The 12,150-nt window shown below is 37.4% G+C and overlaps 1 protein-coding gene and 1 long non-coding RNA gene across 4 annotated transcripts; one reads left to right on the forward strand and one right to left on the reverse strand.

Annotated features, from left to right (window-relative positions):
• Positions 1–1,109: 1,109 nt before the first annotated feature.
• LOC112569044 lies at positions 1,110–8,840 on the forward strand. 3 transcript variants are annotated; one of them, XM_025246687.1, is made up of 6 exons: positions 1,110–1,147; positions 5,147–5,347; positions 6,008–6,142; positions 6,422–6,574; positions 6,872–7,090; positions 7,419–8,840. In XM_025246687.1, the coding sequence occupies exons 3-6, from the start codon at positions 6,094–6,096 to the stop codon at positions 7,784–7,786; spliced, it is 789 nt and encodes a 262-aa protein (XP_025102472.1). In that variant the 5' UTR covers positions 1,110–1,147; positions 5,147–5,347; positions 6,008–6,093; the 3' UTR covers positions 7,787–8,840. The 3 variants fall into 3 exon arrangements, with proteins under 3 accessions (XP_025102472.1, XP_025102473.1, XP_025102474.1); XM_025246688.1 differs by lacking the exon at positions 1,110–1,147 and having other exon boundaries at positions 5,145–5,347; XM_025246689.1 differs by lacking the exons at positions 1,110–1,147; positions 5,147–5,347 and adding an exon at positions 5,528–5,551.
• On the reverse strand, positions 8,625–11,821 carry LOC112569046. Its single transcript, XR_003100282.1, has 4 exons — positions 11,346–11,821; positions 10,195–10,751; positions 9,786–9,956; positions 8,625–9,515 (listed from the first exon to the last, which is right to left on the reverse strand). It is a non-coding gene; the product is annotated as an uncharacterized LOC112569046 (long non-coding RNA).
• Positions 11,822–12,150: the final 329 nt, after the last annotated feature.

A 12,150-nucleotide genomic window follows, 5' to 3' on the forward strand; every position in this document is an offset into this window, starting at 1 on the left:
CCTCCTCCTCCTCCTTCTCCTCCTCCTCTTCCTCTTCTTCTTCCTCCTCCTCCTCCTTCTCCTCCTCCTCCTCCTCATCACCATCATCATCATCATCACCTGTACTATTGGCATTCCATCTATCGTCTATGTCGTACGTGGCTAATCTCTAACCTGTTGTAATATTTATTGTCAACGTGATATGACACCTACACTAACATCTTACAAACTTTGTCACTTGCAAAGAAAAACCGTCTCCAGAACTAGGTTTCTTTAGCTTACTTTCTTGTTTTCCCCAATAAGTTTATGGAGACTTTATTGTGTGGAAACATGGAATTAAAACATTCGACTCTTGGAAATCGTTACATAGGAATTATCGTGTATACGCGTACACTTACACACTTAAAGAACACCCAGACAAACCAAACACGTTCAAAATTCTGTCAAAAAAATATATAAATATACTCCTTCCATGTCAGTCCTTATTACAAATGTATGCACACTGGTTTCGCTGTAAATAATACCGAAGTTTGAAGTTTGAAGTTTGAAGTCTTCGTTTTCATAAATCTCTAAATGAGGTTAGAGTTAACGAATAAATGCATTGACTACATAGTATCTTGAACATCTTTCCTGGCTGGCTCGCTGGCTGGTTGGCTAGCTAAGCATGAGATTTCATAAATGACAGAAATACAATGAAGAAAATACATGTATATAAAAATTTTGCTTTTAGGAAATAAACATAATGATTCAGGGTCAGTGTCAGTGCGCCGGTCTTAGTGTTATCATCGAGAAACAGACCTAACCAGAAGAGTTGTCTCCCATGATATTGAGGATCCACTAGAGCAGGGATGCCCAACCTACGGCCCGCGGGCCATATCCGGCCTGTGACGCGGTCCCATCCGGCCCGCGAAACTTCTGCCCACAGTGCAGGAAATCGGCATGTTAGTAATAATAAAAAAAAAAAAAAAAAAAAAAAAAACGAAAAATACGAAAAAAGGGAAGAAGAAGTATTTATCCCCACGTAGGGGCGTTTCCCAATCTTTTTTTCGATGGACGAACATTTCGATTCAGTGCTCCGACTTGGTGTCTCTACGATGCAGCCGGACATTCAGAAGTTGGTTTCGGGAAAACAACTTCAAATATCCCACTAATTACTACATAATTAATGGTAAGTACAACTTGTTTCTAATAAAAAATGGTATCTGCTCTATTTGTTTTTCTTTTTTGTATTTTTGCGGTGAAGTGGCCCGCGAAACGGCTGTCCCAAATGGATATGGCCCGCAGGCTGAAAAAGCTTGGGCATCACTGATGAAGAGGATCACGGACGTGTATAGGTGGACTGATGTCTGTCTGCCGAGACCAACGCATTGCTTCTTGCGGAGTTCTCCACAGTTAGTTTCGGCGAGCCTAAACAATGAATGTGACTAAACAGGAAGCTGTGTACACACCAGCCTCGCTTTAATACTAAACTGAAAAAGTCGTCTGCAAGCAGTCCAGAAATACTAGATCGTGAGAGGACTATGTCCCCAGAATTATGGCCACTTTAAGGCTTTGGAAATACAGTAAAGCACTGAACTGTACGATTCGCAGAAATGAATTCAATTAGCTTCCTGTTTGCAACACAAAGACCTAAAAGGATGTGAGCTATTGAGTGAAGTTAATTAGTGTAAGTTCTTGCCTGAAAACAATGGCAATGGTCTGTGAATAATTTTTCAGCAAAAGTGAATGATAGACCAGTGATGAAGTTAATAATATGAAACGAAGAGAACAGAATAGAAAGAACAGCAATTGGAAACAATACATTTTACAAGTAGGAACGACAAAGTGCATATAAGCAAGCACGCAGACATACTGACAGACACAGACACACAATATCAGACACGAAAAGATACACAGAAAGATGGACGAACTTCAAAAAACAAAACAGACAAAATATAAATTTGAATAAACAAGAAATGTTATTGATGTGCCAAATTCAAGATAACGGAAAGACATGTTTTATTAGAAAACACGCTGTTCGATTGTTCTGATTGTTGGTCCATGCGAGGTGCAGTATTATCAGCTGACACCACGGCTGTAGTCTGTAAGTCAGAGATAAGGATGGTAAGATTCTATTTCCTGTGGTTTGTCTTAAGCCGTCCTAAGGTTCCTACAACAGATCAGTGTGCATGTCACATCACAATATACATCTATATTTACTTATTTGTTGGCATAGACATACACACAGACACACGCATGATCATACTCTCATATCATCAACAAGATAAATAAAATACACAAATACGTATATTTAACCAAACTAACCCTTACATGTAGTATGTAACTATGCTACAGAAGCCATAAATGTTTTTAAAGTAAATGTGGGAACAAAAGACATTGAAGACACAGAGTTAGAGACAAGGAAGCTATCAAAGTAAAATCTTGTTGCCTGTTGTCTGTAGAAATACTAAACTGTTGCAAGATGGACAATTTCATCCTTCAAGTTCTTTTTCAATTTTGAGACTCGGGAAGACTTAAGATTATTTCTTCTCATGTTGTAGTGATAAAACTTTAATAAAATCGCGAGGCTGATACATTTATAAGACATTGACTCACAGAAGATAAAATTTCTTTTTAATTGGAGGATGAACAGTGTCGCCTTGACTTTCGTTAGATTCTTGTTTGAAGAACTATAAAGTACATTTATATATACTTATAATTTAATAATTATGTTACCAAAAAGTGCTTACCAAAGTGTATTATGTATTTATATATTCAGTAATGTAAATTTACAATATGGAAATACGGCAGAGATTCACATGAAGACGTTTCCTGCTGTGGACCTTAAGCCGTCGCCATGGAACTACAACAGATTAATGTGCATCTCTCTTCCTTTCTCTCTCTTTCTCACATACACACATACACATACACACATATACAGACACAGAAATAGTCCCTGTCACACACACACGCGCGCGCCATGGAACTACAACAGACTATTGTTCCTCCCTCTCCCCTTTTCTCTCTTTCACACACATACAGACACAGAAATAGTCCCTGTCACGCACACAGACACCATGGAACTACAACAGATTATTGTGATTGTAAATCTCTCTCCCCTTCTCTCTCTTTCTCACAAATAGAGAAATAGTCCCTGTCACTCACACACACACATATACACAGAAATAGTCCCTGTCACACAGCCACACAAACTCTCTCAATAAAATGCACTTCTAATTTTGAATATTTTAAATATCACACATCGCTTTATTTACCCTATTTATTTATGTCTTCATTACCGTAATTATAATAGTTTTTGTAATGAACTTGAGGAAAAAGGCATATTTACCAAAAACGTAGGTTTCTTGAATATTGAACACAAAGGCCAAGTCGAGGTCCAACTGTCAGTGTTGGGTCCAAATGACATGTCAAAACTTTTTGAAGAAAGCTTCTGTTACACGCAGTAAGATACTCAAAAAAAAAAAAAAAAGACTGAAGTTGATGTTTTGCTGAGGTATTCGGTATGGATACTTTTATTGTATACGTTTTGTAAGAAAAAAATATGTAAAATGTCACGATAGGGGCGATAACATATTTCCCGTGCGGTGACTATGTGACGAATATTCTGAAGAAAGGAAGAGGATCGACTAGCACCGTGACAAATGTTTTATCACACGTTCACACCCACAGTCTCGACATATTCGCCAAATACGCACTGACATACACATCGACTATCAACTAACTCTAATGCAGCAGGACTTTTGAGACACTGTCAAAAACTAGAATGAGATGGTCACTTCTTGGTCATTTACTTATATTGGAATGTACGAAATAAAATAAATAAATAGTGAGAGTACAAGTATGCAGCTTAATCTCATCATCTTCTTCTTTTTGTTCCTAATCACCCCTAGTAGAACATAGGGTCGCTTAATCTCATGAAACATCACATTTGTAGAGAGAGCCGACGCACACGAAACTGTCACAGGTGATTTTCTGGTGTAAGGGAGGGAACTTGGTCAAGAATGATTCTGCTTTTAAAGGCAGTAATTGTCTCCCTTTACCATTTACTTTTAAGAAAGTTAAAAAGGAAAAGAAAATTTCACACTTGTCCTGCTGCACGTCACCATCGAAATTTCATATCAATTGTTCATCTTCTTACTGCAAAAAAAAAAAGATCTCATGAAAAATAGAGGAAGCCTGTCACTATCCTCTCCAAATATATTATGTTGTGAAAATGACTAAGTGTAGCAACAAGGTTCTTGCCGTTTGTATACAGTTTTTTTTTTTTTTTACAGGTGTGTATGTCAGAAACAAGAACACGATTGTGACTTTACACGAAGACAGGTCTCGAGTAGGAATCCATGTTGGTATAGGGTTAGGGAGGGGATTGTCGCCAGGTTGATGACAACAAGTTCACTTTATGTAACTAGAGTGCGGTATATGTTCACAACACTGTAATAAATTACATCCGTGAGCGGTGTTGGTGTATTTTCTTCGTGGAAACGTGAAATGGGAGTCAGATTACAGCCTGACTTGAGGCTGACTCCAATATTCTAAGTCAGGATCCGTGTGATTGTTTGTTGATTATGCGACTCCCTCGACACGCGTGTGGTTGCGTCGAAAGTATCTGTCGTGGGTGGCGACCTTCAAGGGACGAAAACAAAATGACAGGAAAATTATGAGCAGTGAAGTTTTTTATGGGAATAGTGAAAGTTTTTCTTTAAAAAAAATTATTAACTGATTGAAGCCTACCGTCTAAATACTATAAGATAAATAAATTCTTTATTAACTCTGTTCCGATAATAAAATAACACTTGACAAAGGTAGATAAGAGTTTTTTTTTTTCAAGCGAATTTCATGGCTGACTTTTTGACATATTAACTTCAATAACATTGGCAGCAACAAATCAAGGAAAATATGAACAAAAATAAAAGTAAAATACTGGAAAAAAAAAACAAATAAAAATAAAAATGCATAACAACCAAAAAACATATTAACAAACAAACATTGAATGAACACTAAACAGAACAAACAACAAAAACTTATTTACAAGTGTTAAATCCGGATTTACCTAGAAAAAAACCACTTTGTAAAACAAAAAACAAAATCCGGACATAGTTGAAGTTTACAAAACAATAAGAGGAACCTGTCAGAGAACAAGCATCTTAAGAAGCAGTCTTTGTTTCAGATTAAATTCAAGGAAAATCCTGAAAGTATCAAGTTTAAAGAAGGCGCCACTGCAACTATCTTCTAAATATAGAATGTTTATACCTTCCTTCATCTCTGTGTGTGCTGCTAGTTAGTAATGAAATAAGCGATCAAACCACATGTTTGTGTTCGTCTTCTATCCTCCCACATGCTACTGCTCAAAGAGAATACTTAGTGAAAGGTGAGTCCAGAACTCTTTATTTCATTCTGCAGAAAGCGCTATAAACATAACGCAGAGTTACTGATACAAAATCGACATTATTAACTGATGATTAAATCGTAACCAATTTGTTAAAAATCATTATAGAAGAGCAAAGAGGTCGATTGTTACAACAGTAGCCTCCAGATTTGGAAGTGGGAAGGGAGGAAGTTCGATACCCGTGAGGTAAACGCACTTTACCCAGTTGACCAAAATGTTGAATTAATACCCAGCTACTGAAAGGATTGGGGTTAAGAAAAGAGGGTAGAAAACAAATAGCCAGCGTTTTTTAGACTGGATTTGATAAATTTTCAGTGGCTAAAACGCTGAGGTCAAAACAAAGGATTACATATACCTGTGTTGTTGTTCCATAACCACACGAGTAATGAAGTATTTCAAGAAACCTGCATAAGTCTGCTACTGAAGCTACTTTATAAAAAGTTGTTGAACTTTGATTAGACTCTGGCAGCTATCATACGATAAATACTCCTTTCATGTGTACAACATCATGTAAATAAATTAGTTAAGGCTTAATTTAATGTTTAATATCCGTACATCATAACTTGACAGTTTAATACCATCTCAGTGTTATGATATTGTATGATAAAACGATAAAATAATGCTTTTTATTTTTTCAAATAGACATCAGGAATAACTGGCATTGCAAAGACGGCAACTAAGAAGTCGTCCATTGTCTACGAGGACCATCGAAAACAAAGAAATGAAGAATGTCTCTAAACACAACCGAAAGTAAAATCAAATTAACAGAAACCACAGGTAGGTTAGGACTGAAAACTCTGCACCTTTTACAGAAACAACTTACAGATACACATTAAAGCTGTGTGTGTGTGTGTGGGTGTGGGATTTATCTTTCTCTTTGTGTGAAGTTTACATTTATACATATGGCTACCTGTAGTTCGAGGCACGCACATTCTAAAATAGATAACGAGAATTTAATGTTTTTAATTTTGTTTTATTATTTTATTTTTTTTTTGGAATGGAATCGTTAGTTTGTAAAATATAAGTTTTTAGAAAAAAATCAGGACTGTTGCACAGGAGAACCTCTGTCTGAGACTCACCGCTTTGGCATCGACGATCTTCCCTTGTTCGCCATCTACATACTCATCGCAGCTGGATCGTGCATAGGAACTCTCCTGATCTCTTTTATCGTCCAAAAGATCGTCAGCTACATCAAAAGACGAGACGAAAGTAAATTGTCTTCCGTTTTTGTTTTCATCTTTAATAATATATACATATAAGATTACAAGCATTCACTGTCGATTAGCTAAACATAGTATTTATCTTCGTAGGCATGTTATGTGTTGAATAAAAATTAGGAAGGTTAAGTAAATCAGTGATTTATAATAAAATGAATAACTCTCGAATCGATTATCCCTTTACACGTGTCGTCTTTATGTCCTTGGGCTCATCTATCTTCATTATCGATTGTCGTTACCTTCGTCGTTGAGGTCGGAATTCTCGTAATTATTATCGTCGTGGTCACAGGGAATAACCTTCTTGAGGAGATATCCGAAAGATCTGAACCAGAGGGTAGCAGCGTCGATTGTCGGGTGCTGGGTCGCTCAGTTCGCAGGATGCCGGAGAGACGGTTAGAACAGATCTACGCCAACGTTTCCATGGAGAATGCTTCCATATACAGTAATATGAATGCTCCTACCCAGCCACCCATGAAGCCCAATACAGCAGACGACAAGGACGCAGATGGTAAAGACATGTTATTATATATTTAATGACATCGTCGTCGTCATCATCATCATCATCATCATGATCATCATCATCATCATCATCATTAAACGATGAAACTTATTTCTGTAAAACGGACCTGAATAATAACTTCTTTGAGCTGTTAGTGTATTTTCAAGCAAAAAATCTTTACAATTTGTACTCTTTAATCATAATATGCAAGTGTTATAAACTGTAGGATTTATTTTGATCAAGTATATTGTAGAAACTTCTTGACGAGTTCACAAAGTCTTCCTCTCAGAGAAATGAAAATCAACTGTTGTGCTAAAAGTACTTCAATTTTTTTCAGATTACATCAACATGGAGATGAACCCTTGTCCTCCGACAAAAAAGTTGCCGGCGTGTAGCCCTGAGGTACAGCTAAACGACATCTCGATAGACATGTACATACCACCTTTCAAGTTACATTCCGCACCAGATGGCTCACCTCCAGGGCAGCTTTCCCCCGAGGCAGGCGCACAAACCAAAGACCTTACCCTTGAGCAAGATTATGTTCTCTCAATTGATGACAGCTTAGAAGCCGTCCGTTGCGGTCGCGAGTACGTGAACGTAGAAATCACGAACAGCAATGGAGGTCAGAACAGTTCAGAGGGTCAGGGTTCAAAGCCAGATAGTGGCGACATTTACACAGCTGTTAAACCAGCTAAAAAAAGATGAGAGGAAAAAAAAAAAAAGAAAGGAATTTTACCCACCATTGGAAACAGTTTTATATTCACATGAGAGTGTTTAAAACGTTTTATGCCAGTGTGATGGTGTGGCTTTCAGGATGAAATCGTTCTTCTGAGAGTGTCTGACGATGCAGGTAGCCCAAAGCGTGTTATTATGTGTGTCCAATATGTTTACATCTTTATGAAATCCGTTCTTTCTTCGTGTCTCACCTGGTAGCACGGTTAGTTTACTATAATCACCGATTCACCCTCTTAAATTCATAGAAACTCTAATACATGGAAATGCTACACGAACAGCCATGCACCCGACCCCAAATGTCTCTACATCCTTATACTTTGGACTTGTGTAATGACTCAGGCAGGTATAAATATCTGTCGTGGCAAGGCCGGGAAAATTATTTTCGGTTCGACAGGTAATTCTTACTTCCTAGTTGCAGGTGAGTTCATGCACGAACCTCTCTAGTTGCGTGTTTGTACCTGCTCCACTCCTGTAGTCAGGGTTAGTTGTTGTGCTGGTGGTCGTGGTAGTGCGTGTGTGTCTGCGTGTGTATGTGTCTGCGTGCCGACTCTTATTACTGTGTGTGTGAGAGAGAGAGAATGTTTGCGGTTTAGAAGGACATTGTGTTAGGTAATACAGATAATCCATTCATCTTGTTGTCTATACATTTTGTCTCTTCCTTTTCATGCTTATTCACCTAAAAACCATGAGAATGTTTATACATAAATATATCTCTATATATACACTAATAAATTCAGGTATACGTATAAACATTCAAGCATGCATACACAGGCACTCAATCAGGTAGGCAGATGATAATTCTATAAACTTGTTTACTGTCTTCTTTTTATTTTGACAATCAATTTTCAGTATTAAGGAAAACACAGATTTTCCTTCTTTATCAGTTGTGATGTTGTATCAAATGACTCTAGTAATCTTTAGGTTGCATTGCATGAGGAAATGATGTGTTACTATTGAAATTCATTATTACATGACTCTACAGGATGCTACATCACTGTGCTGGTTCAATAAAATTATTTTTCTCTTAAAATTATAATTTATGTGCTATTTTACTGCCCGAAACTTGTACGTTATTTCAATTTCTTCATTACATAGAACGACCAGTTACTCCAGTGTGTATGGATGCTCATGAAAGTTCAGGTGCGGTAACTTCCAGACGGACGTACTAAGACGTACTTTGACGTAGTGGAACGTACTGACTCACATGAATATGTTGATATAAATGAAACCAGTCACAATTTGAATAAAATAAAATTATAAAACATATAAATAGACATCATAATATTTACATAGATTGAGACTATGACAGAATTCATTTCTGTTCCTAATTCTAAGATAAAAATATGAATTTATTCACAACATTTGTTTAGAGATCTGAGTGTCAGTAAACATACCCGCTCTCTTGAGTATACAATGTAACCCTCTTGATTAAATAAAAATAAATAAACCCATTTAAAATATCAATAAACATATTATAGCAACAAATATTGATATGAGAGAGGGAGGAAGGGAAAGCAAAGACACATGTCCTCTGAGAAGCTCGGTTTTTAATTATATTGCATCTCCTCCGTCGTCTGATGAAAAGTCAAATGATGGTCATGGCTTCACACTCAGGGTCGGGACGAAAGTTTTGTGCAAAACGCACTGAGTTCACAACAGAATGAGTGTAAAATTCAGCTTAGGACCTCGTAAGAACTGTCTGAACAAAAATTTAGAGAATCCACAGTTAATAAAAAAATGCCTTTCATAAGTTGTTTTATATCAATCAGGAATAGACTGTTTCTTTACAGCTTTGTGCTCACCTAAATAATTATTTAAAAAATTGATAAATGCGTGTGACAGAGCTACCCAATATATTAAGCATGAAGATAACAGCATTGATAAACATGTATGAAAAGAAAAGGAAGAAATATGGAAACAATATCTATGATATATCTGTATATAAAGTATGCACACTATATATATATACCTCATTTAATACTGTCGTATGTGCTCGCTGTGTCGTCACTGTCGCCTGGCATCCTCGGATTCTGAATTCCGCGAAATCCGCCATCATGTCCATCATGTCCAGTGGGCGAGTTGTTGATGTCCAAGTAGATGTGCTGTGTCTGCATCCTCATGGGTTTGCTGTAACCGTCATCTGAAACAAAGATTGAAAAATTTGTTTTGGTGTTGGCAATGGGATGAAATGTTCCTTTCAAATTAGAGTTAAGTCCCTTCCTTACAAATACCGTGACAACAACAACAACAACAACAACAACAACAACAACAACAGAAGAGAAGGAGAAGAATGTTTCAGGCATAATTTTTAATGGAAATGCATATCTACAAAATTGATTACAAATAACATGTATACATTAAAGATAAAAATGTATTACCTTTTATTTTCTTTTTCATTACGAAGACTGTTACAATGACGCTGATAACATTCAACACCACCATGGCCACGACAACACCAGCGACAATGCCGGAGAGCTCCGAGTAGGTGTAATCTGATGACAGAGCAGACAAAAGACGATAAGGCTTCATGAGTGTTTGAACAGAGCAGCGATCCCTTACTAGAGGGTTTTCCTATTATTTGCTCTTTCCTCGGTTGTTCTAGGGACGGCGTGGACAAAACTGAGACGTACTTAGACGTGACGGAACGTACAGGGACTAACATGACGTTACAGGACGTACGAAGACTAACATGACGTGACGGGACGTAACGGGACGCACACACACTGAATGGTTTAACTGAATTTGTTTGCAGTTGTTTGTCATTGGTTCACAAGGACAACTCTCGTCCTCTTTGTGTTCTGATAACATTTTTGTTCAAGATTTTCCTGCGTCCTCGGTGAGCAGCAGCTGCGCAGCTTGTGGTGGCGTCGATGAGGTTATGGACATGACGTCATCGGAAAAACCGCTGCAGGAACCGCTATGTACTGGATGATCACTGCAAAAAAAAAAAAAGAAAAAGAAATTAATGGAATCATCTCACAGTTTTATTAATACTACTTTAATCACTGCTTGAGAAGTAGTCGCACGTACCAACATAGGCAAACGTACAATGACACTCAAACATACACATTTAAAAGTAATTATGTATGTGTATACACATTTACAAGCAAACCTGCTCATGCATAACGTGTTCAGGGTGTATACCGTGCCTAAAATTAAACCATGCATACCTTCGGGGTTGAGACAGAATGTCGCTAAGCATGAATGGCTATGGCCACCACTTCACTTCCTCGTATGTATACCATGATTTGATTGCTTATATTATACTCGATATTTTAATACATCCATATCAGTTGAGATAGCAGGTTTTTATTCAGAGAGTATGTGTGTGTATGTCTTTGTATATTTAATTCATACTTGTGTGTGCGCGCAAGTGAACTTTGTATTGAATCCTAAAGTCTTTACTATGTCTAAAAATCTATGACAAGACTCATCACAGTTATAAACATATCGTCATCAACATATATAGATGTCTACAGTCCATGGTTATCAATCAAATTTGCATATCGATACAAATCTTTGTACATACCTAGGACGAGTTGATTACACGGACATCTACAACTGCTCTGGTCTCGTCACACAGCTACCCGGGGTGTGTGTAACGGTTGTGCACCTGGCCACTCCACTGTAGGTAGCACAATAGCAACACACCTGTGAGGTCACGTGATCACACACGGCGGGTTACCTTGTGGTGGCACACAACGGTTTTTCCTTAGCTCCTGACCTCGTTGGTTATTAAGATGTCTCCCCATTATTCTCTCTCTCTCTTTCGTCACAAAAAGAGAAAGAAAAAGAAGAGTAGAGAAGGAAGAACTCTCTTGCTCTCTTTTACTTTCTTATTCTCGCTGTTGCTTTACTTTTCTGTCTTCTCCTCAATCCCTTTCTACAGCAGACTTACAATATTTAGCTTTGTTTACATTCTACCTACACTGTGTCTACATTTGAGGTCAGTTCTGACACTTTTATAGCTGGTGATGTTATCTTGAGGCTAAACACATCCGTCCACACACACATTGTACACACCACACTCACTGCACAATTGTAACAGATTCTGCAATAAAACCACGATGTACAGATCCGTTATCTATTACTTCTATTAACAGCTGTCTAGGTGAGTGGATTTAAAAAAAAATAGTCTTCAGGTGTGTCCGGATTTTCTCCAATCCACTGTGTGGTTATATCATGTATATATAAAGAAATTTTCAGATGGGTGGCTTTTGTGAGTCGGACAACTTGTTTTTTCATGTTGCTTATTTTATTTTGCACATTTGCATGTCAGTTATGTCTGCATAATACTTATTGAGTGTCATAACTAGATTCTTGAAGGGAATATC

The sequence above is a fragment of the Pomacea canaliculata genome, linkage group LG7 (assembly GCF_003073045.1).
Source record: "Pomacea canaliculata isolate SZHN2017 linkage group LG7, ASM307304v1, whole genome shotgun sequence".
NCBI lineage: Eukaryota > Metazoa > Mollusca > Gastropoda > Architaenioglossa > Ampullariidae > Pomacea > Pomacea canaliculata.